The sequence below is a fragment of the Ammospiza caudacuta genome, chromosome 6 (assembly GCF_027887145.1).
Source record: "Ammospiza caudacuta isolate bAmmCau1 chromosome 6, bAmmCau1.pri, whole genome shotgun sequence".
Lineage (NCBI taxonomy): Eukaryota > Metazoa > Chordata > Aves > Passeriformes > Passerellidae > Ammospiza > Ammospiza caudacuta.
In genome coordinates, this window is record NC_080598.1 from 29,917,807 (window position 1) to 29,943,427 (window position 25,621).

The 25,621-nt window shown below is 38.2% G+C and overlaps 1 protein-coding gene across 1 annotated transcript in view; it reads right to left on the reverse strand.

The window, feature by feature from the left end:
* ZNF106 (zinc finger protein 106) overlaps window positions 1-25,238 on the reverse strand; it is a 40,238-nt gene extending 15,000 nt beyond the window's left edge. The window contains exons 1-10 of the mRNA XM_058806727.1: window positions 25,133-25,238; window positions 17,200-17,285; window positions 15,837-15,898; window positions 11,537-11,734; window positions 7,313-9,391; window positions 5,847-6,465; window positions 4,899-4,968; window positions 3,146-3,300; window positions 2,985-3,045; window positions 2,308-2,649 (exon numbers count right to left, since the gene is read on the reverse strand). Of these exons, the coding sequence (XP_058662710.1) occupies window positions 2,308-2,649; window positions 2,985-3,045; window positions 3,146-3,300; window positions 4,899-4,968; window positions 5,847-6,465; window positions 7,313-9,391; window positions 11,537-11,734; window positions 15,837-15,898; window positions 17,200-17,253 (3,640 nt within the window). The 5' untranslated portion in view covers window positions 17,254-17,285; window positions 25,133-25,238. The remainder of the gene's footprint in view (window positions 1-2,307; window positions 2,650-2,984; window positions 3,046-3,145; window positions 3,301-4,898; window positions 4,969-5,846; window positions 6,466-7,312; window positions 9,392-11,536; window positions 11,735-15,836; window positions 15,899-17,199; window positions 17,286-25,132) is intronic.
* Between the last annotated feature and the right edge of the window lie 383 nt (window positions 25,239-25,621).

Genomic DNA, 25,621 nt, shown 5'->3' on the forward strand with positions numbered 1-25,621 from the left:
AAACTAGAATTTGCTGACAGCATAGGATATGTTGCATTTAAAGTAAATCAATGGAGATAGGTTTTTCCCTGGACATGTAACTGCCATGCACAACTGCAAAACCTGACAGAAAAACCTCTGTATAGAAAAAATTAATAATTAGATGAAGTTTGAATGAGTTACTGTGTTCAATTATACAGGGAAGAAGGCACACAAAACTTTAAATTCTGAATACGCCTCTAATATCATGTGTCACTCATTTCTCACTGGAAAGGGGAAGGAAGTAACTTGGTCTCTTTATAACAGGAAAACAATAGCAACCAGCCACTTAAACTGAAACTTCTAAATCCAAAAGTCTTTAATTGTCAGCATTTGGAGTGCTGTGGGTATTAGAAAAAGAAGTAAGAAACCACCATGGCAATGAAAGAAAACTGAATCACTCAGTACCACAGGTGGGACACACTGCTGGCATTTGGGGGAAAACAAATGCAATCAGCTCCCTCAAAGCAAGGCTGAGCTAACCTCAATGGGCAGCTGACAAGCTAAACATTCAATCCCAAAAAGTAAACAGTCTGCCCCAGAGTGAATTCTTCTTCCTCAAATTACAGAATTTACCTCAAGACAAATGCTTATTTCCCCCCAAATTACAAAACTGATCTGAAGGCAAACTCGTTTTAAATGTAGCACATACAGAAGTTCATCAATACCAAAACTACGGTAACTTGACAAATGAACATAAAAAGAAGATTCTTGCTTTTAATACACCAAAATTAAATTTGTAGGAAATGGAAAAATAATGTGATTGAGAGTTTCTGAAGTAATTAGTCAAGTAACAAACGTATACACTGAAGGTTCATCTTCATAAGAAAAAAATAAAAAACCTCTTTCAACTTCTCTGTTGTGAAGTTTCAAGATTCTGCAAGCAAGACACTTCATGCCACTGCAGCTAGTGATCACTAAATCTTTCCTTAGAGTTGGAAAACTGAGAATAAAATTAGCACTGATACAAAAACATCATTGATTTTTAAGCATAACAGTATGGCACATGCCAATAAAAACAGGAAAGCAAAGGTAGTGGCTTCCTAAAAGTTGAGTCTTAACAATGAAAACAAACAAAAAAGCTGATTCTTCCCCTTCCCCAAGTTTACTTTAGTGAATACCTCCAGAGCTTCACATCCCTTGTCAAATCCTCCAAAGAGAGATGAAGCAAAACTCAAAATACTGCATTAATGTATTTCAACAGAATGTAATACTGGAAATGCAATAGTGACTAAAAAAACCCACCACTTATATAAAATTCTACAGCTGAAGCAAACTAAAAATAGTAAAAAAAAAACAATTTTTTTTTTATTAAAGAGGTGTAAACTTCAATTCAGCCAACATTCATCTTGTGCTTGAGGGAAAAAAATGCTTAGAAAGGTGGAACATGAGGGGAAAAAAATTGTATTGGCTATCTTGAACTAGGATCAATCTTATGAATGTTTTTCTCAAATTACCTAGGTTCAAGGTCTGAGTAAGTGACATTAGAGTCACCCTGCTTCACTTCACAGACTCTTAAGAAAGTATGGGATGAGCTTTTAATCTTCAGTTTTTACCTTCAGTCACAGTAGCAAATTGCAGAGTAAACTACCAATAGTATCAAAGCCTTTGACCACAGTGCACAAGTTTGATGGGGTTTTAACTGTCTAAATAAAGAGCTGGCTATTTCAGCTGTAGTCATTAACATCTCACTTTGCTGAGGCAAGAGCTCTCCCATTAGCAGTTCAATTAATTCAGCAGTTTCTCCTCCAGATAAAAGTAAACCCCTATCTTCGTTGCTAGCCCTCCCATGCCCCTCACATGAATGAATAGTGCCTAACGGCCAATTAGTAGAAGATGGACTGTTACTTCCAATATTACAAATTATACATTTTGTGCTTATCTAGCAGAACCCAAGAAGAACACAAAATAATCTCAATGTAGCTGTTCATAACTTTTTACAAAATGTTTTCAGGCACATTTTTTTCCTTTGTAGGCAGACTTTCTGCTACCAGTGCTCATTAAACGATACAGAGTAGAAGACAAAAATTACAGAGGAGGTTCTCAGGTTTGTTGGGTTGTGTCCGTTTTAGATTTTGTTAGTTAACTAAATTATTATAAGAGGATGTAACCTTCAAATTCATGCTTCTTCTATTTTCAAAGCAGAACTAGAAAGTCCTACACAAGTTAATGAGAGTTCACCCCTGCCTGACAGACTGCAGGTTGAGGCACGATTTAAATTCTTTTGGGGAAAAAAATAATTTCCTTATTTTCTTCAAGCTAATTATCTCAAAGCAAAACTACAATTACCATCATTCTGTTGCACCTCTTCTGTTTGTGGAGAACATGGAGAGCTCTGGAGTACAGAATTCACATTTAGTTCTGTGCCTTTTGGAGACACAGGTTCTCGTTTAACTTGCACTGAGGAGTCAGGAGTATTGGAAGGTGTACTGCCAGAAGACTGGAATGGTGATGGCACGGTTATGGGAACAGCAGCTCCTCGAGGGGGTACAGAGGAAGACAAAGTGTCCAAAACAGGCAGGAGAGAGCTTGAAGGAATTGAGTCAGCTGCCATCTGAGATTTGCTGTTTCGTCTCTCAGTTAGGGCACTGCAGGAAAGTTGCTCTGAGAGTTCAGGAGGTTCATATGTTTCTAATGGCAAAAGAAGTGATACATTAAAGAAACAAACAAACAAATAAATAACAGAACAAAAATATTTATATTTTACAATAAAATTTAGTGGTGCCAGGAGCTCATTTCTTGTAGACACAGAGTCAAGGAAAAGAAAAATTTGAAAAAAAAAGACACTAGAGGGAACTAACAAAACTGACAGTTCACACTTGACGATAAAGGCCTCATTTTGAAAGTCTACAATTTTTCGTAGCTTCAATGAGCAGATTCAAGTTAAACACAGTTTTAAAAAGATTCTGAGTTCAAAGAATATAAGAGTAAGCATTGCACTGTTGTAGCTCTATGGTATCCTGTACCTTGTAGCCCCTGCAAGATCTGGATTCTCTGACTTCTCAGTGTACTCATTTCCATGGTTATCTGCAAAACAGTTGTGGCTTATATCAGTCCCACTGATTTAACAGGCAGTTCTTCATGCTGCTAAGCTCAAGCTCAGAGAGTTTCCAAAGCCCACTGTTACCTGTTGCTTTAACACAAGGAACCGTTGAACCTCAACATAGGCAGCCCTCAGGGCAGCCCTTGCCTGCAAGAGGCTGCTGTCCACATTCTGCAGAGACCTGCTTAACTCTTCTTCCCTCAGAGAAATAGCCAACAACTGGTCTACCTGAGAACGTTCTGAAAAAGAAATAAAATGTGGAGTCTAATAGCACTGAACCATACATTAAGATACCTTACTTGTGATATCACAACAAATAGCACCGCCTCAGAATGCAAAAATCTCATAAATTAGGTCAAGCATTCAAGCATGGATAATTATACAAACTAAAAAGGAGTATTTATGGACAGGACTAGCCACATCCACGTGGATAAACTGCAAAGTCAAGTATTCTTCTTTAAGGAATCTCAACCTTGACTCTAGTAATTAATTCCATCACAGCTTTGCCAGCACTGATTTAGTTAAATAAATGAAGTAATTATCTTCCACAAAGACCTTTTCTTGAAGAACATGTGTGCAAGATGTCCAAATACACACCTGCCACTAATGTAATCAAAAAGGAAAAGGCAAATTTAAGCTAAACAAGATTTAAATTATTCCGTGAATGCAAAAGCCAAGGAAAAGCTGTTTAGGAGAAAAGGAACCCAATGATTGAAAAAGAGTTGACTACTCAAGATGATTTTGGGCCATGAGACTGGTGTTTGCCATCTCTTGAGAAAGAGTTTCTGACCACTGTACTCAGTAAAAGATCCTCCTTTACTCCCAGAGACTTCTGGCATTACAGAGATTGTCCAAACAAACTTCCATCTGGGCACTGCTTAACTGCGCTCAGGTTATAGTTTCCTTCAGCAAATTTACTACAATAACAATCACATTAAAACAAAACAATGGGAAAGAAATTTTACAAAGTAGAATGCATTATTAGTCTCTAAAACAGACACTGGTCATTGGAGAAAGAGGCTGATTAAACCCCCACCTTTTCAAGTAGTCAAATATTCATTGCCACAGAAGAGTCATATTATTGCCCTATATTATAAACAACTGTTAATATAAATAAATAATGGGGGAAAAAAAAGTGATACAAAAGCCATCTTCAGAGCTCAAAGCTCCAGGCAACGGTTTAGTTATCAAAGAAAATATTCTGCCTAAAACACGATGGTTGGATGATTCATTTTGAGACATGGTGATGAGGATGTTTTAGGCATGTTTGAGAAATATCTGTCTAATGCCAGAATAAGAGTTTTCTTTGGTCAGGAGCATGAAGGAGAGAGGCATTTCACACTCATTTCCACTAAGGACATTAAAAAAGTAAAAAGCATTGTCAGAGATATCAAAAACAGAACAGAGACCAAATTAAACAGAGTACAATTTTTCTGGTGAGACCACCCAGAAATAGAAAGGGAAAGCTGCATGGCAAATTTGAAGGAAATTAAGTGTTGACCTCTCCCTTAAGAACTTCCATCCAAAGAGGCAACAAACCTCACCACCCTGTAGAGGGGGAAAGCAAAAGTCCCATCTGTAGAATCAGGAATATGAACTGCAGGCAGAAAGGCTGCACATACTCTTCTCTTAGAAATAACTTATGACAAATTAAGATATAGGTGTTCAGAGAAGAATGTGTTGCACATTAGTAGTTCGTAGTCCACACTACAAACTTCAGTAAAAGCCCAAGAAGCAGCCTAGTAACATTAAGGAACTACTACCTCAGCCAAGTCAAAATACTATTGGATCTTTATAGCCTCTACACCACATGCACACATGTATGATATTCACCCACCTTTTTTACCTTTGATTTTTCTTCTTTTATTCTTTCTTTCTAGACTAGGGATTTCAGGAGAAGATCCCTCCTGCAAGTAAAATCATCTATTAAAAAGTAACAAGAATAATTTTGCCCAAATCAAGAAGTTGAGCATCCTTCATCTTTTCAATCATTATTGTAGGCACAGAGAAGAATCCATCATTTGCTTGCACATCCTTGCATAACTCATCATTTGCTCAGCTCTCAAAAGAGGGAGGACAACAGAGTGCCATGTTTTCATCTCAGCTGAGAAGAAATATTAAATATGACAACAGCCTGCTTCCTGCTCAGATGTTTAAGATTGCACTTGAATTACAGTTTCTGCTCTACAGTTTTAGTTGAAGGTGTAGAGGATGAAACAGTGAGGAATTAGAATTATTGCTTTCTGCAAAACCATTCTGTGAAACTGATCAACAAGATTTTTTTGAACCTTTGGATAAGCCTAAAACCAGACTCTGAAACAAATTCAGATTTAAGAATATAATTTTAGGTGCGTAATTTTTTCAAAATGTTTTTATTTCCTTGCTTTACCATAAAACCAGAAACATCTAAGGGAAACAAATTTCTGCTACAGGCTACCTTCCAATTAAATTGTGCTGTGAAGCACCAAGATTCTTGCTAAAACCCTAGTACTTCCACAGAAATTTTTAACAGCTCTTGTTTATCAACAGAGTATGCCAGGTATCAAATCAAAAAAAGAGCATTTGTCATTCCTACTAGTTACAAAAAACTATCAAAAGTCCTACACTATGAAAGCAGAAATTTAAAGAAAATCAAGTCAAACAAAAAATGAACTTGATATTATCAATGTACAAGACTATCAGATGGGGAAAGTCCTGCCAGCATAGATCATTCCAAAGCTGAATAACCACTGACAGAGAAAGAACCTTTTCAGCAGATCAAAGCTGGACAGAAATGCACACTTACTCCAGTTGCTCTTCGCTTCTTTCCAATTCCTTGGCTGTCATTCTGTTCAGTTCCAGATGTGCAGCTACTGTCTGTAGCTGCATCTATGTTATTAGACATTGCAAAAAGTGAAGCACTATTTGAAGTTGGACAATTTTCTTCCGAGACCTCTAATTCATTTTGTTTTTCAAGAAGAGATGTTCTCTTCTCTGAGCTCTCCTGGTCTTGTTCTGTGTGGCCTGGGATCTCAGAGGTGGCCTGTAGGCTGTAACTTCTGCTGGCCTCAGTTCTTTCAGACATAAAGGGTGACAAAGCAAGGGATGGTGTCCCCTCTTTCTGATCAGCCTCAATGTCAGTGCTTGCCTCATATCCAGATGTTATATGATGTGGGTGGCTGGCTGCAATTACTTGCCTTTGCCCACTTTCTTTAATTTTGGCTTGTTCACTGAAAAAGCTATAAGCAGAAGGATTTCTGTCTGCTATGACACTGCTTTCAGAAAAGCTACGTTTTCTGGCTGAGCCAGACACTAAGGAAATCCCTTCCCACTGGAATCCTTCTAGAGCAGTTGGATCAGATTCTTCACTGAGTTCTAGACCTTCTTGCTCATTTTGAACAAGAGGCACCATTTCTATGCCAAACCTTTAACAAGATAAAAAGAAAAATAAACAAACCAGTTATAAGCCTGCTGCACATAGAGAAAAGCCTCCTCCTTCCCCAAATGTAGATTACTGCTTTAAGCAGTAAGTTTAATCCCATTACAGTGGTATTCTGTGCTCATCTGACAATGAAACATCTCCTGTGTATCACATAACCAGACTTAGTGGCTAAGAACTGGCAGCATGATTTTCAAGTCAGAAATCATGTTATTATAAATTATTCCCAAGCAAGGTTGGAATAATCAAATGTGACATTTGTTCAAGACATTTCAAATTATTCAGGTTTAAAGCAAGTTTCAAAAATGCAGTATTATAGAATTGCTTCCTTAAATGCAAAGGCAAACTGTGCACCAGAATAAAAGATTAACAAATGAAGAGTGAGCATTTACACTGCTTGCAGCACTACAAGCATTTCTTGTAGTCCTAAAAAAATGAGGAAATAGGGAACTGTCATAGCATTGTTCCCATCCTGATTGCATTTTTACATTCTTCCATTACTAGAACTGCAAAAGAAACGACAGAAACTACATTGTTACCATCCACATTCAGATATTAAAGCAACCATTATGAATGGATCAGAATATTTTCTGAGCAGATTACTTTTACTTATCTATGGACAGAAATTCATTCATAGCATCAATCAATAAAAACTCTGTATTATTTGCAAAAAAATTGCATTTTCAAAAAACTCTGCCAAAGATCGTGGCATAGCAAGCTTCATTATAAGCTCTTACTTTAGGGATTCTGGAATTCATTTCACATATGGGAAAAAATAACCCTCCTCCCTCAGCATGCCCTGAGAGACATGGTTAGATCTGAAAGGTACCAACCTTGGTAAACCTTTGCCAAGTTCCTGTTTCTTCTTGGTTACCTGCTGGATGACCTGATCCCAGTTAACATTTCGCCGGGAAGCACTAAGAATCTGCCTGAGGGTAGGTTTAAGCCCCGACTCCTTCTCTGTCTCACTTCTCCGAAGGCAATTCACATTCCGAATGCGACGTGCATTATTGAGATTGGGCTCTGGGAGATGTGTCCCGACTTTGCTCTTCAGACTGATATGCCGTGTCAGATCTCTTTGCAGAGAAGCAGGCAGGCCAAGTTTGCTTAAATCTGGAAGAAGGAGGCCTCCTGACTGGCTTCCTCCTTTTTGAAGCTCATTATCTGAAGGATTTTCAAAACTTTCAATTTCAAATTGATCACGTGACTTGACACACTCTTCATTCCCTTCCTTGTCCTGTGAGCTTTTCAAATCCACATGCAAATGGTCCTGACTGCTTGACGAAGAAACTTTGGGTTCTATACGAAATGTAAAATTTTTTAGCTCAGCAGAAGCAATACTTGAAGCAGATGGCTTTTTATCATCTTCCCTTTCAGAGGTGGTAGTTTTAGCTTCAGGGGTGTCACAGGGTAAAGAAGAATCCAACTTTTCAACTTTTGCTTCTGACTTCTCACTTCCCATTAAATCATCACCACTTACATCTAATGAATCTAGTCTGAACTCCTTCTCTGGCAATGCCTTCCCAGTTTCTTCCCTATTCTGGTCACTTGTATCTTTGCAAGAGCTTAAGGGAGCATTTTGCAAGGAATGGTTGCACTGGATACCTTTGGGATTTTGTTCTGCTTCACTTAAGTTATTAATACGCTCTCTGAGATTACCAGCAAGCACATCTTTGTTGTCTTGTAAGTTACCAACACAAGCAGCATGCAGTTTTGATGAATAAGAGGAGAAACTGTTTGTTTCCAAGTTCACCGCATTCAAATGATTCTGCTCTTCACCACTAGCTGAGGATAACAGAAGCCTGACATTTTTTAAGAGACTGTTCGTGTCTTGCTTTATCAAGGATAATTTCATATCTGTGATATTGAGAAGGGGGGATTTTAGTGATGGCATCCTACTACTTCTGCCATCATCTCTGTCAGGCTTTTCGCCACTGGAAGGGTCTTCCATAACCTTGCAAGAATCAAGGTGATCAGAGGTTCCATTAGAAGGGGAAGATGCTTCATCGTTTTTAAGTTTTGAAAGTTTAACATTGGCTTCACAAGTTTCTCCTTTCATTGATGAATCACTAAGAGGTGTAAGTACAGAACCCATTTTCTCTGAAGGTTTTGAAACATTATCTTCAGAGCGTGGTTGCTGCTCTGCAGTTTTCTGGGATGGGTAGGGACTCCAGCGATATGTTTTATCTCTGGAAGGACTGACACTTTTTCCACTGGCTCTTGAAGTTTTGCTTTCTGGTTGTTTCAATGTACTAAATTCTAACACTCCCTCAGCAGCAAGCTCATCACTAGTAAAATCCAGACGGTCACCCCTATTTCTTCGATTTCTATGTGGCAGAACATTGCCTTTCTCTGGCCGCTGCCATGCAGACCTTTCTTGATTGTATATATTTGGCTCTGATGAATACGAATCTCCTGAGCTTCCAAAATTCCAGCCATTTGCACCATGAGGACTTGGCTTCCAGTTTCCTCCATAACTCTTGGAATTCCAGCTAGAAAAATGACCCGTTTCTTCTGAGTGCCAAGTAGAATTTCTTTCCCTGGCACCATGATGCCAATTTGACGCTCCTCCTCTCCGCCCACTCAGATGCCAAGCGTTTCCAGAATTCCCATAATTATGTCGATTCAAAGGGTTTCCTGAAACATTCTGGTGCCACGCAGAGCGCCCCTTTGCACTACCTGAATGTCTGTTTATATTAAGGTTCCTCTGAGAGTGTGAAAATTTGCCTTGTCTAGGACTAACATAATCATCCTTTTCCCATTTCCAGTCCCTTTGTGATGCACTATGATGATGCCACGACAACTGATCATAAGCTTCTCTTTCTTTGTAAGCAGCTCTTTCTTCTCGCCTTCTCTGTGATCTCCTATCATCACATTCTAATTCTTGGCTTGCACAACTTGGTTCAGTTGGCCTACAAAAGAATTGAGAAAAACCTAAATTCTGATGCTATTATACTAAAATCCAACAGTCCACAAGCTTCATGAATTTTATTTGCACTGAGAAGAAAATTTTTAAAAAATTCTTTATTGTAGAAAGAAACAGATACTTTTTTAGCAGCTTTGCTTTTCAAGCTTCACTAATGTTTGACTTTCAAACATTGTACCTTTACTTACACGTGATAATTTCAAAATTTCTCTCACATGAACAAAAGATTTGGCATAGGGACAGGTTAATAGACTGATTCTCAAATACTTTTCTCTAACTTGAAAGACAATATTCCTTTATATTTACTATTGGACTAATAAGAAACTAATAAAGTTTCTTAATGTTATAGAATCTTTGTAATTTGATCTATCTTAGTAGACAGAAAACTCAATAGTGAGATTATTTTTTCTGAAGACTATTCTGCTGGTGGAACTAGAGTGAACTGATAGAAAACAGAGGAAAGTTAGGCTGAAAACTCCATTATTATCCTTACTGGAGGGAACAAATGACATGACAGCTCCATTTATAAAGGTTAAGTTAAAACACAGATGTAAAATATCCACAGAAGATGCACCTCAGATACGAAAGTAATTTGTCTTCTTTTAATCAAGAGACTGGAACAGTCCACAGCATGCAATCCTGAGTCTGTATGAGCCTCCCAACAGCACTATCGACTGCCCTTTGGATAGCAGTTGTGCTTGGCAACTTATCACAGACACGTGGCAAACTATCACATGTACATTTAAAGATAAATGCTCCCTTAACAGCTACAGCTATTCCCAGGGTCAGCAATCTATCCCACCAAATGAGGAGTTTTCATTAAAAGTTTTTTCCAGGAACTGATCACAGAAATACATCAATTCTAAATCCCTGGACAAGAAAGACAGTAAATTTTCACACTACTACTCAAAAACAATTGATTTGAGTAAACCGAACATTCATATTGTATCACCCTTTACGTTTTTGATACATTCCAGTTCTGCTAAAAGATTCGCTAATAGCTACTCTCTAATGGAAAACAGTCTACTGTGCAAAATAATCTGAGCTCTAAAATGAGAATTCAAAACAACAATATCTAAGTGATACAGCAATTTCTAAGAGCTGATTGTGATCAACTAGATCGTGATCTAATGGAAATAATTTTGCTGAATTAGTAACTTAAACCTTCTGGTTTTCTGCCTCTCCAAACCAGCACCCAGCAGACAGAGATTTTCTACAGTTTTAGTTGCCTCAGAACAACACTGCACTGATAGTATTACTCCTTTTCCATAAAACAAAAAGGAAAAGTAACAATTTTGCTACCTACATTAACCAGTATGAAAACATTACCATTGTGCAGTGCAGAGACACACTAGTACAACAGAGTGATGCCAAAACCTACCTAACAGTCGTCACATATTTTAACATCTGGAAACACTAATTTAAATTTCTAGCCACAGAACACAAGAGCTTCTTTTAAAAATTATATGCCCCTTTAGTACCATCACCATGCCATAAATCTATTCAAATAATATACTCCCAACTGGAACATCACACAAGCAATGCACATGTGCAGATTTTCACGTAAAATAAAAGGCAATATTTGTTACCTTCTGCAGCCCTCTATTTCATAGTGAGCCACTGGAACTATGTTTAGCTAATGGTAAGCAGCAAGATACAACAGGTAAGAAATTTCATTCAAGGACTAGGGGATTTCACTTGACATTTACAGAATAATCCAATTGGTTTTATAAAAAAAACATGTTCAGCAGCAGTTTCTTAAAGGCCAGGTTCCTACAGACAACCTCCACCATAAACAGTATTAGCACTACTGTCCATTTATTAAGCCTTCAGTTAAAAAGGTATCAAATATTAAAATAAAAACATTAGGGTTCTCAAAACTCAAGAGTGTTTTTACCCATAATAGAGAATGATTGTATTTCCACACTAGTAGTAGAGGAACAGGACAAAAACATTCAGCAAAGTCACATTTACATGTTGAAACTATGATATCCACACAGGTCTCTTGGATTGCTCTCACAAGTATGCTGGCTACAGGAAATTTACATTTTGTGAGCACCTAAGTCTCAGGAGTGCATGCTAATTGTGTTAAAAGCAATTCTATGATCTAAGCGGAGAAAGGAAAACTCACCGGTTCCGTTCCTTCTTTTGCTTGATTAGTTGAGTGAGTTCTTTGTCAAGGTCGTCCTCTTCTGCCACTTCTTTCTCTTCCTCTTTTCTGTCATGGGCATTAACGTTGTCTTTGTGCAGCTGACTGGAGATGTGCTTGGCATATGCTGACAAACCCACCAGCGTCACCCTGCACACCCGGCATTCATGGCTGCTATCCCTAGGAAGAGAGGCAGAGGGTGGGCTTTCAACTCTGCCAACTGGCATGGCAGGTAGTTCTGGTCTTACTTTGTTTCCTCTGAATGTGCCTGAGTTCAAGGCAACTGGGCTTTGCTCAGTATACTTATTTGAATTCTCTGGCTTTTTCTTTCAAGGTTTTGTTTTTTGATGGTGATTTTTGATCACAAGATTTTTTTCCAACAATCAAGAGGTAAAAGACTTGGTAATAAAGCTACATTAAGTGGGAGGAGGAATTCTTCTTGAATTGTTGTACTCAAAATCTATTCAGAGGAAACATAGTGAGCGAGGAGGCAGAATGAAAGGCTTCCAGAGCTAGCCGGAGCTCTGAAACCCATCCATGCTGCCAACTGCACTGGGGAAGCCTGGTGACAGCTTCTACATTTAATCCTTGCCTTGAGCCTTCCCCCAGTGAAATTTAGAAAAGGGAGGAGGCAGTACATGGATACAGCCAATCCTGATACAACATAACCTAAACTGGGACAGCTGAGACTGCTGCCTGGAATCCAAAGACTCCACAGCACAGTGAGTGATGGGAGGGTGTCTTCAGTTTCCTGTACTTTATTTGGTTCAAGTGTGCATGAGGTCTGCTTTCTACTTTAGAGGACTTGTCTCAAAAAACATAGAAATAATTTCAACCGGAGAAAGTTGACAGCTGTATCAGACAAATGGCTTTACTCATATTACTGGATTAAGACTGCAAAACTTGAACTTTTTTTTTTTTCTTTTTAAGAAATTCAGATTTTTAAAACCACAACATTTGTTCTTCCGACAATGCCTTCCAATAATTCAGAGTTAAAGAAGTACATTATTAACTTCCTAAAAAGGAAAATATGTTCACCAGATTAAAAATAAAACCACACAGATAAAAATTATTTAAAGCATAGTCCAGTGCAAATAACACAGCAGGACCAAGACAGGATTCACTGACTGCCTCCACAGTGCTTCTTTCATTTCTGCCAGTTAATTCATAAAAGCAGATATGTATGTCCCCATGGAGCACCTGACACAAAGGTCTTAGAACAGAAGCATCATAATACAACACACAGTTCATGACTAGTGTCAAGAAAATGGGATCCATAAAAGAAAAAGACAAACACGAATCCTCATTTTTAGTGAACGGTTAAAAAAAAAGAGAAAAATCAAAAGATGTGCATTCACTCAAGGTATTAAGGCAATGTCCTCATCAGAGTGGTTAATCAAGTGTCAGCAGCTATGTTTTATTTATCCTGGATATCCGTGGTTTTCCCTACTAACATACTTCAGATATTTAATCACTGTAGTCATTCAGACACACCTAGAGACAGCTTTATTTTAAACAGCCTAAGTATTGAAAATGAGAATTTTTTTTTGTTTAATTATTCTGTATGTTGCAGCCTAATTAATTTCAGATTAAACATTAAGATAAATTTCATTTATTATGTCAGTAACTTCCAAATTTACCCTGTGTTTTCGAGAACTAAGTGTACTTAATTTCATAAATTTCACATTGGCTAATAAATATTCAAAGCCCATATCCTATATATTGCACTTCGGGCTATCTTAATGCAATAAAGATAACTAAACCAGTGGATTTTACTAATGTCGTTGGAAAAATCCTGTTCACACAAATAAATGGCACAGCTGTGCATAGCTAATAAGACTTATTTTTAACTTAGGTCATCACACAAGGCAAGCTGCAAATAGAAAGTTGGCTTCTCACTGTAAAAGATGTTCTTTTTACATAACGTTCCACTTCACCCATACGGACTCTCAATGAGAAGCACACTCCAGTGGTTCTAATGTGGTAGTAATAAGGTTTTAAAGAACAATCCACATCCTTCATAAGACCCATGTTTCAATTATTGCATAAAACTTTTACCATCCTCATTTATAGACTGATTAACTAAATGCAAAGTTTTATTTATTTTGAACAAAGCCAGTGAGTTAACAGCTGGACTGAGGACAAAGAACTTGTTTCTATCACTTCTAACTTGCAAGTTACTAATTACAAAGCTGTGGTTCTTGTACCAACTGACAGGCTGAAAAGGCAAGACTTCTTTGACCTGCTGTTAATCTATATGAGCCTAAAGAAAAACACAACACTTTTTTTTCTTTATGAACAACTGCTTTAATTGAAGATAAACCGGCTAGGAGTTCCGATAGCTACCCTTAGGGCAATTTATATTTCCTTCAGTTCTATACTTTTCTTACACCCATTAAAGCTATCCAGAACTAGCACAGTCTGTGGCACACACTGATCATGTCTACACATTCCCCTGCCATACAGGAATACCACACAATCTTAGCTGTTAAACAAGGCGGCCAAAAGAAGTTTGAGGTAAACACAACAAAAGTACTCTCAGTATGAAAGCACTCAAGAGCTTTATTTACTGCGTGTATACTTCAGACTGTAGTCTCAATGTCCCATGTAACAAGAGCACCATTTCACTTTCAACTAAAAACAAGCAAAACCCAAATATGCTACTGCTTTGTACTTGGCATCCAATTCTCCTTATACATCACACGGAATAAGACTTCAAGGAAAGGAGAAGAGTCTTAAGACATTCCAGAAAATTATTCTAGCCCTTGAGAAAACTAAGCTAACTTTAAATGGAAAAAAAAAAGGATGAATCAATGTGTGCATTTCCTTTACCTCTTGCATACAGAAAGTCTGAAAAGTGACTTCTAGTCAGATACTAAGTTTCAAGGTAGTAAGATGTTGATACTCCACATACTTTAATGGTACTATCATCTGTTACACAATTCAGCCACACTCATGAGGCTGCTGCTTGTGCTTCACATTTTCTTCTTGAAGTACATGGCTGTAAAAGACTCCTAAAAACCTTCTAATTAAATTAAAATGGAAGAAGGGGCACAAGATAGAGAACAAGGCTGCTGTTGCACAGTGAAAAATTAAGTTCATTATTTTGAGAACAAGCATCTTCCGTGCATTCTTCTAAAAGAGTAATGAAGACAGATAGTTACATTAGTAATAAAAAGTGTAATGATGATGAAAGAAATTTAACTTAATGTCAGTCCTATGAAGTGGAAAACCAAAAATTGTCCAATCATTTGCAAGCCACTGCAGACACAATATATAACTTCTAGAAATTAGTGTTTCAGAGCCATAACTAAACTAAAAAAAAAACAAAAAAAAAGTAGAAGGCCCAAAATAAGATGTCAAAATAAGTGAAATTTCAGAATCACTGTCAGAAGACAACAGTCCAGAACAGAAGTGCTCAGCAAGTTAGCTGACCAGAAGCCAAAAGCCAGTTTCTAGGGCAGAGAGCATTCTGGTTTTTTTCCTTGGGTATGAGACAGATGTCTACACAAAATGAATCCCCCACACCTCAAAGAGTGGAAAGACGGTTACTTTTAGTTCTTTAAGAGGTGTTGAAAACAGATTTATATTTTTTTACAGTTTTTGCTGCAAGATAATTAAAAATTAATTTGTACATTAAATATTCAAGTGTTTGACAGTATGTGATCTCTGTGGCTACCTCAAAATCCATACACCTGAAATCACTTTAAAGTGTAGTCTGGTTGGAACCTAACTCCCTATTATTAGGATCACGTTTGAATACCCTTAACTCCCCCCTTCTACTTTCCAAATGTTTCAAATAAAACAAGGAAACCTTAAAGGAAACAACAGCCAGCATGGTTAGATCTCCTAATCAAGCGATTGTGCTTTAAAAGATCAACAATTGTTTTTACATTATTGAAAACTTACAAAAACCCCCAAAAAACTTTAAAATAAAAACACCACTGTTCATAATTTTAATTTCTGATTATTCTGTAAAAGGCAGAAATCTAGTGCTTGAAAAATACCCCCCACAAACATGAAACTGCCAAGAATGAAGTAACTTTATTTCACTGCAGTCAAAGCAATGCAGGTGAGCTTTCTTCCACATCGTTTGCCTCCTGGGTTTCTGACATCATGAAAATATGTTCATTGCCAGCTGTGTATGACAAGGCACGCTACTAATGTGAAGCGTAAAAATAAATTGTGCAATTCAGCTTGTATGGGAAATAGGTCAGGAGTCCTTCCAAAAAGTGACATACAAAATGGCACAGGGAGGAATGATGGAAGATTGGTCTCATACCTTCCCTTCAGGTTTTCCAGTTCTCTGTGGTGAAGCATGCTTCTCTTGTGTTCTTCCATCTCCTTCAACATGTAGAAAAAAAAAATTGGTCAAAACAAAACAAAATGCTGTATCATATCTGAAAAGCTCATTTTTGTGAATTCTCCTGCCTTGCACAAGGGTGTACTCTACTTCTGCAGGGCTGTAGTAGTTGCCATTCCTGTTTCTGTGACTATGAAAGCACAAGTAGGCACACCTGCAGGAAGTTATGTTACCTTTCCCAAGAAGAACACACGAGTCATTAAAATTCAACACAATGGAAGAAGAATTTCAGAAGAAAATCAAATAACAGTCTATGTAGCAAAGTTTATTAGAATGATTTTTGACAAAACACTGTTGAGAATCATGTTAATTAAAAGTCTCATTAATACCATTCTTCAGAATCACAGTACTTAAAACAGTTTCCCTGTGCAATCTGAGCAGTTTCTCTGCAATTCTATTGTAAGACAGCTGTAAATTCACTATCATATACTATCTTACTTGGCTAGACACTTCAGAAACTGAGATGTCCATGTCAGTTTGTTGTTTACAGCAACCCTGATCTATGAACTACAGTACTGTTATAATTATTTACTTTTGAAAGGGAGCTGCCAGAAGAGAAAAAACATTCATCACTCAGCAAAAGGAAGCAGTCCAGATGATTTAACTTTCCTTTGGTGTTTGAGCCAAAGTGTTCAGAAATCTTCAAAGACCAGATACTAATCACAATCCTCTCTAGCCCTTGAAATCCTATCTGCAAAGGGAAGGGAACATCTTCCACCTTGAAGAGTTGTGTGAATTAAAACATATGGCACATCTCCACATGCCAGGTAGCTAAAAAGTACATGAAGGTCCATTAAGAAACTCCCAGATTGAATTCAGATTTTGCATAAATACACAGCACACAGAAGATGGACACCAACCTGACACACTAATGAAAACACATGCTGTGTTATGTGGAAAACACAATTCCATTTGGTTCTTCCATATGGAAGCACAGACCTTCCAAAAGGAATCTATAAAATCGTGTATTACAGTATTCTTCCCATATCACAATTTAAGTCAAATATGTGAGTGCTTTTCACTTTAGTACCTTTATAAAATAATATAAAAAACCTCAAAGACCTCACTATTTTTAACATTCAGAATCAGGCATACTGCACAGCTCACTTCAAGAAAGATACTCCAAAGCACACAGAAATATATTCTTTGATTTGAGATAGACTTAGGGCAATATATTCCTGGTAAAGGGAAATTGCACTTGGCACAATTTTAAAATGAAAGCCTTTCTCATTCACATTTCATATTAATATCTACTGATGCATGTCAAGCAATAATTATTTACCTTTTTTGAGTTGTACACAATGTGACATAATGCACATTTTCGTTGCTGAACCATGCTTATTACTCTGGAAATATCTTATCCCATACCTGCAAATAAAAAAAAATTTAAAAATAACCAACATTCAGGATTACTTGTTTCATTAATCTATCTTACTAAATAAAGTAAGCAAAGTTACTGTTCATGAAAACTATTGTGCTGAGCTTAAGAGAATACATGCCTCTCATGAATAGTCAATACTCTTAAAAAAAAAACATAAGGTAGTTTGAACAGTCATCTAAAACATCTATCATAAAAAGTAGCTTTACCTTTCTTTCATTTTGGTCCTGGTCATCCAAGACATGGTACTCATTCAACAGTCAGAGATCTGTACAAATCCTCTTAGCTACTCAAATCAGATTAACAAAACACTTTTCAACTAGGATGATGACAGGGAGATAAGGAATTAGGAAAACCAAGCAGGGCAAACTCAGATCTTTATTTTAGTGCACAGGGCCACTCAAGGAACATATTTAAGGCCCTAGGAAAATGAAACAGAGGCCATTTATGATATCAAAGACCACTAGTCTTCAAGTTTTATTGATCCATTTACTCACCATAAAATAAAACCTGAAGTAATTTAAATTCAGTATTTGTCTCATTAGCCTTTGCAAGAAATGCACATATCCATATACTTAAATACTCAATTTAGACAGCATTTTAACACTAATCTACTGAAGACTTGCATATATGCAAAAAAAGCAGCAGCAGGTCATAAGATGTCATATGTATTTTACCATAATGTTTAACTCATAAGGAGTGCACTGAAATGAGAGTCTAGGTTATAATGCAAAAACAGATATGTCTGTTTAAATAACAGGGTACAATCTTTGCACTTTTCTTTCTCTTAAAATACACTAAAATGCACAATGATTGAGCATTACTGTCATTTTTTATTGATTTGGCAGAGGCAGTTCCTCGCCCTAAATTTAAAACAAATGTATTTTTTCAATACTCAGCATTTTTATATCTGCACAGAAAAATACAAATCCTTTCAAGTTTTGCTATCTTACATTAGGCAACTTCAGAGCTAACTTGGCTAATAGCATCAAAATTAACCTGCAAGAACCTTCTCCAAGAACTCTACTTCACAACTGACCCTATAAAGTTAATTCTAGTTATTCAACATCAACCTTACCAGCGGCATCAAAATCTCTAAATCTGGTACTGACTAGGAGCTGTGAACAAAGGGCAGGAACAGGATTTTTACCAAATCCAGATTACCTAGAGTTAAAGCAGCTCTGATATTCAGTGGTTCTGTCCAACTGAAAACAAAAATGAGCAAGCAAAAGCACGATCCCTTAAAGTCCAAAACGTAGTTCTTTGACAAGTAACTCTTTCCCTACAGATTTCCACATCCATTTACACACAAGGTACCAGCATCTGTCGGGGTTAAAGGGGAGGAAACTGAGAGCTGCAGTAGCACTTCCACCATTAGACAAGAGAGAAACAGTTTTGCAACTAAAAAAATCCACATCATCATACTAAAACAAACACATTTAAAACACAACAGGAGATTCAGTCATCTTGTGTTCCCTAACCACCATTCTTGATCTCCCTGAGATACCTGATAGTGTTTAAATATGCATTTTCTAGCTTGATCACATGGGCACCTAATATATTTGAACCATTAGTAGCAGCTGTTTATTTTGACACATAAGCCCCAACAGAGGTTTAAGATTATCCAAAACTTTGCACCAGCCTGCATATAAATTCATATGGTATCAGCAATGTCCATGCAAAAGTACCTGCCTTCATGGAAGGTCAGGATTCAGAAACACTATCTTTCACAACAAATTATTTTGAAAGCATTTATAAAGATCATAACTTGTTTTAAAACCTATTTCAACTGAGACAGCAGTTAAGGAAAGTTTAAGCTAATACAAGTAGAGACAGAAAATGAGATATGCAGACTCCTGATTCTCTAGTGAGTTATTAGGTGAGTGCAGTAGCACATCATCAATCTACTGTTTATACACAGATCTGTGCAGCTACAACAGATCTAAAGGAATTATTAATGATCATACACAAGTGACAAATGTTTAGATGCCTATCCAACATAGTACAGCTGGTTTAATGCAATTAATATGGAAGTACTCATGGAAAGCGAGGCTGCTAATCCTTGCACCAATTTCAGACACTTCCTTTTGCATTAAAATATTCTGTACACCCCCAACATTCTTTGTTGGCACTACTTTGTAGTTCAGCGGACTAATACCCTACATGTGCTCAAGATCACCCAAGTATTTACAGAATTCGTTCTGCACTGGGCTTAAAGCAGCACAGGACTTAAATCAGGAGAAGCAGGCCAGTTAGCACGGAACATTAAAAAGCTTTCACCAGCAGAGCTAACATTACACCTGTTTTGGCTAATTAAAACATATAGTAACTATACACGATTACAGGAAGAGTTTTCGGCAAACTGCCCAATCAGCTGGGCATTACTTATGACAGAGTACTAAAAATACTGATAGAATTCAAATACTATTGGATGTCACTACGAAAAGGGAAACTTTCTCAGTGGCATGGACTCAGAAATAAAGAGACTCAGTAGATGTTACAGGGACTGGGAGAACACAGACACACATTCTATTTCCAGATCACCTCTTGACTTACTGTCTTACATAGATATAAACCACTTCCCATCATCCTTAGCTTTCTCCCAAATGCTGCTAAACCCATAAACACTGGGGTTCATTTTAATTAAGTACTTCAATTTTACTGTAAAAGAACTGCTATGAAGTATTTTGAGTAACATAATAAATCAAAGGCATTTCCTCAGTCACTATGTAAAATCAGCAAGAATCAGACAGCTTTTGAGCCATGTAGACACTGCATTTCATCTCATCATATACTGGTCTGTTCAATCTCAAAACTTCCATTCTTCATGAAGAAACTTCAGAAACAGAGCCCTCTCTAGATAAATGCAGGCACATTTGAATTCTTGAAAAAAAATCCACATACTTTAAACTTCAACAACCTTCAAGCTTTTATCAGCTTTAACACCTTGTGCTTTTGAAATCCTCAGCTTGCTGTATAACATAGAAAATTACTTTTTGTGGGACTTGAGCAGGAAGATGAGCTACTCTGAAAAATGAGCGAACTGCAAGCAAAGATAAGGTTTTGCCAAAAAAACCCCACCATCATATAAAAAGAACGTTACATGTTACAGAAGAAGACGTTAAGAGCAGAATGCAAAGCCTTTGAAACAAAGGAGAAATTACAACAACTTTCTATTTTGAGGGCATGTAACTGTTCAATGGGTCATTTATTATTTGTTTGTTTTGCTTTACAACTCGGTGATGTAAACACAACTTGCCAATAGTCTGCACCTGTATAGAGCTTAGAAATACCACAGAGCTTTAATTAAATTAAGAAAGCCTGCTACTGAGACTTTAGAGAGCCCTTCTCACAAATAAAAATAGTCTACAAAGAAAATTAGGCATTAGACTACTTCCTGGTACAACACCCATTTGTCCACAGTTATTCAACCTTACCGGATAACATACATTAAAAATGTACATCAAGATTAAATCTGCTACAGATTAGTGGCTGAACACTCTGACTATATAAAGCCACAAGTGCCATGGAGTGGGGTGTGCAGCCCGGCATTCCAGCTGCCTAGAAATCCTCAGGAGGCTTCAAGAGATCAGCAGCGCTGGCCTGCCTAAAGGCCTGCCTAAGTGCTGCATGTCCCTACAGAGAGCAATGGAAACTCAACACTTGAGAAGAACAGGAGGCTACAAATTCACTGTGCTGAATGTTCTGCAGCAACATGCTCAGCACATGCTCAGCTCCTTGCAGAGATGTCATTCCTAGTGCCTCAGTGACTTCTGTCCTGCAGCAACCAGCTGCACACACACCAGCTGAACTGTAGAATAGTAATAATAATACTGAGCCCTGTGCTCCAATTTCATCACCTCCAGCAGAATTTACATGGAATAAAGCACTATCATTCACAGACTGTCTTCTCTTCCAAGATTCATTGCCCCTCAAGCATCTGAATTTACCACACATCCCCGCTAGACAATAACTTCTATTAATTACCTTAACTCTCCTTCTGGGCACACATGTGAGGCACAAACTTTCCTTCTGAGATGTTGATCTGTGCATCCTAACACAGGCAACAAACAAAAACTTAAGGACTTACTAAAGTTAAGTCATGACTAACAGCATGATTCTCCCCCAGCACACTGTCAGCTGCTAACTACTTTGTAGTTGGTTTCTTATTTTTACAGGGCAAAGGAGAAAACTATATTACACTCCAGAAGTTCAAATGCTTATAACAGAAGTAAAGCTTTTAAGGTAAATTTCTCCCTGCTTTCCAGATTTAATTTTATCCATGTGACAATCTAAGGGGTAGTGTGGACCCCTGAGCACTGAAGCAGCACCACTAGACAGCAAATGGTATAATTGGGCAGACAAGTGCTTAACTGTTTTGACATTAAGCCAGGAAAGAAAAGTTATTTCACAGATCAAAGTTCTTTAAGCTCCTGTTTAAAGCAATAAAATTTACTTCACTATCTGGCCTAGAAAACATCTAGCAGAAACAGAGTGCTATCTCATAAGTATGACTGGGATTTTTACAACATACAGGGAAAGTCTGCTGGAGATAACGACACCACAGAGAAATATCTTAAACAGACCGGCACAGAACACCTGGCAGGAACACAGAGTTTTCACTGACTTCTGTTTTTATGTCATGTAAGTCTAAGAACAGGGCACAGTCCAGAAGACCATATACACTTTAACCCGCAACCAAATTGCATCTTTCCAACTCCTATACATAAGCAATGGTAATAATCTCTTAATATACAAAGTAAGTTTTCCTTGCTGTAAATCAAGGTGATCATTTCTCTCTAGTGAAACTAAATGCCTTATTTCTTTCTTATTCATGAGAGCTTTTCACACACCTGAAGATTCAGGAATATATTCTTTCCAAACTGGAATGAAGAACTGTTCAGCATTATTACTGTATGCTGTCACTTAGAACACCTAAAATCCACATACCTGGAAATTCCACAAGCTGGAAAGCTTCTGTTTTCTCCCATACTCCCTACTTGGTTTAAGGTATATGCAAGTTTTGTTTTCTTCAGATGTTTTCCTCAAACATCACATTTCCTGGGCTTATTAAAATAGCCATTTCCCTTTCCAAGCTGCCCAAAGCACTCTAAAAGGATTGTTCAAAACCGGATGCAGTACTTTGGCTAACACCCCTATTAGCACCCTTAGGAGAAGGGAGTTGTCTGTGTATCCCTACTACTGTTACAGCCTCAAACACAATTGATAATGACCTAGACAAAGTCTTACTAAAATGCAACATAGCGATCCACAAGATGTGGGCAAAACAACTCAATTAAATTTTAGGTTTAAATATCTAAAAATTTAAATATTACTGTGACTCTCAAAAGAATTCACATCAGCTTATTCTGGTGACCTTGAGTCACTTTATAAAGGGTCTTCACTTTACAGACCCTTATAAGAATGATAGAAATATCCAACACTTAATTTTACACTTATTTCTGTAACATTAAGTTGTATCTTTTTTTCCCCCTTCCTAGGCTATTTAATCTCATTGTATCCTTCCCAGCTATTCATATGCCATCTCTTTCACTGATAAGTTAAGGACAAGGACTCAAAAGCCACACCAAAACAGATTACTCTATACATCCTATCTATTGCAGTTCCACAGAAACAGGTACCTGACCTTGTCAAAATAACTCAGACTCCCTAAGAAAGATCTGTATAGACACAAGAGAACAAACAGGGAGAGCATTCAGCAAGTAATTGGGCTTCTTCTATTTATAGTGTCATTACAGAGTATGAAGAATCACTGGAGGGTGATTTGAAGCATTCAAACCAAGATACTCAAGTCACTATTCAATATAAAGAGCTTTCATACCAAGAAAAAAATCAAATTAAGGATCGCAAACATTAAGATAGTAGTAATTAATGACCAGGTAATAGAAATACAGGGCTCTGCCTAAATTGTCATATCTCTGTAGTTTGTCCCAGGGCTGAACACAAGCCGCTCTACCACAATAGGATCCAAATGTAAAATAGTCTAGGACTTGATGAAAGAAACTCAAAACCCTTACATTACAAATATAAAACACAGTTTTATAAAAACAAAACAAGCTATTTGTAAGATATAGTATCCACTTACTTTGCTATCAGGTTGAGTCAGATAACACCTCAAATCTTATGACACCATCTGGTGGCAGAGTTCACAAAAGATGATTACCAGATGTTAAAAGGAGTTTTAACAATTTAAATTTTATTCTGAAAAATTTTAAACTTTATTCTGGATATCTTACAATTTTTTTCTTTACAAGATAAGGTAAAAAGAATATGGATAGAAAAATACTTTCATTTTACCTAGATACTTCAAGTTGTATCTCTGTACACAATTTAGGTACGCATGTAGAGGATAGTGACTGCTGTTGCCCTGTACTGGATTCACAATCCTGCAGGAATTAAGGTCTTTAGTTCAAATATGTGACATTTTTGAACCTAGGGAATAGAAGCTACATGAAGTTTGGTCACAGTGACCAAACAGACTTAGGTAAAATGCAGACATACTTTGGGTAAAATCAACTGAAAATGCCAGAGTGTAGCACCTCTTTAGCTAACTTTGCATACAAAAATCAGTCATTAGTGGAACACACAAAGTAGTGCAAGTGCAGCTGCCTTTTACTGCCAGTTCAGCTGAAGTCAAGCAAGGACTTAAAAAAAAAAAAAACAACATAATTCAGTTGCTTTTAATAGGAGAGACTTCAGGATAGAAATCTATTTTCCAATGTAAAAAGTTACAGAGATACATTTCGTTGGTCCTTAGAGCCTGCAGTTGTAATCCCAAACACTGCAGTACTAATGGGAATAAGCTTCTAAACTTCTGCAAAGCTGTTAATCAAATTTTTGGAAGGCTTAATTGTTTGGGGTTTTTTTTTAGACTAGGATCTGTCAGTTCAGCAAAACAGCCAATTTGCTAAATACAGTAATTGAGGTTTAACTGAAAGAAGCAGCAAATACCTGAAGAACAGCAATAAGCAACAGAGATATACGACATGCAAGCTTGGAAACTCATGTTGAAAACAAAGTCCACAAATTCTCAATTATCTTCTCTCTCAGGACACACCACCTCAAAACCTATCTGTTCTTTAAAGCTGCACTTCCTCAGGTGCAGAAGGGAAGGTGAAAAGGTTTATACTTGCATGAGAAGACTGTTACCAAACCTCCATCAACAAAGTATACTGAAGCAGGAACTTTAATGCTTCATCAGTGCTACTTGTATCCAATGTTTCATAAACTTTTACGAATTGACATTCACATGCACCCCCGAGCAGTTCTTAAGATAAGTTTGGATTTCAACTACCCTGCGTGCAATGATGAATGATTGCGTTCAAATACCTCATATTTCATCATACTATTATGACTTGTTTCACGCTGTCAGTCCCACTCCTTTTAAGTTAGCAGATATTTATCACTAAACTCATGCATGCTTTCACTACAACACATTTTTAGATATTGACTTATGAGGAAGGCAACTAAGCAACTCTGCACTCAGTTACACTTCATCCCCGGAAACACTCCTGGCAAGCACGAAGAGGCAGCAGGGCAGCTGTACACCTGGGACAGAGAGTCCTCCACCCTAAGCTGTCCTCCAGCAGGGCATCAAAGTGCAGGGATCCCTACAGCAATCGGGGATGCTCACAAGGCAAAGCAAAGCGCATGCCCGCCCCAAGGCGAGGAGCCCGCAGCCGCAGCCCCCCTCGGCCGGGCTCGCCCTGCTGCCCTCCACAGGCCGCCCACTCCGCCAGAGCCGGAGCAGCCCCCATCGCCCCCGGCCGCCACCGCTCTCCCAAAGCCCTCTACTCCGTAGAGCCCCGGTACTCACGGATCGCACCCCTGCCCAGGCCAGCGGCCCGGCAGCCCATTCCCCTGTGGGACCGAGGAGGCCCGGCCAGCACCGCCCCGGGTCCGGCCGCCCGCACGGCGCCCGCACCGGGCCCACCCCGCAAGAGCGCGCGCGGTTTGGCGGGGGCACAGCGCAGCCCACCAATGGGCCGGCGGGAGGGCGGCCGCGCTGCACGCTGGACGGCACGCCTGCGTGCCTGCGGGGGCTGCTGGGAAATGCAGTCCTGGCGGCGGCGGGACGATCGTGGACAGCCGACCGGCGAACGAACTTCATGGCGAGGGCACCAGCACCGGCCAGCTGGGGGCATTTACCAACAGATAATGATAATGGACGTTATTGTAGTTAAATGTAAACACAGCGCTTTAAACACGCATAGTGCTACGTGTTACCCTTCTACAAATCAGAAGCTCCAGACGGCGGGTACCTCAGCAGCGAGATGCCGTGGACATCACGCCTGCCAGGGTGGCC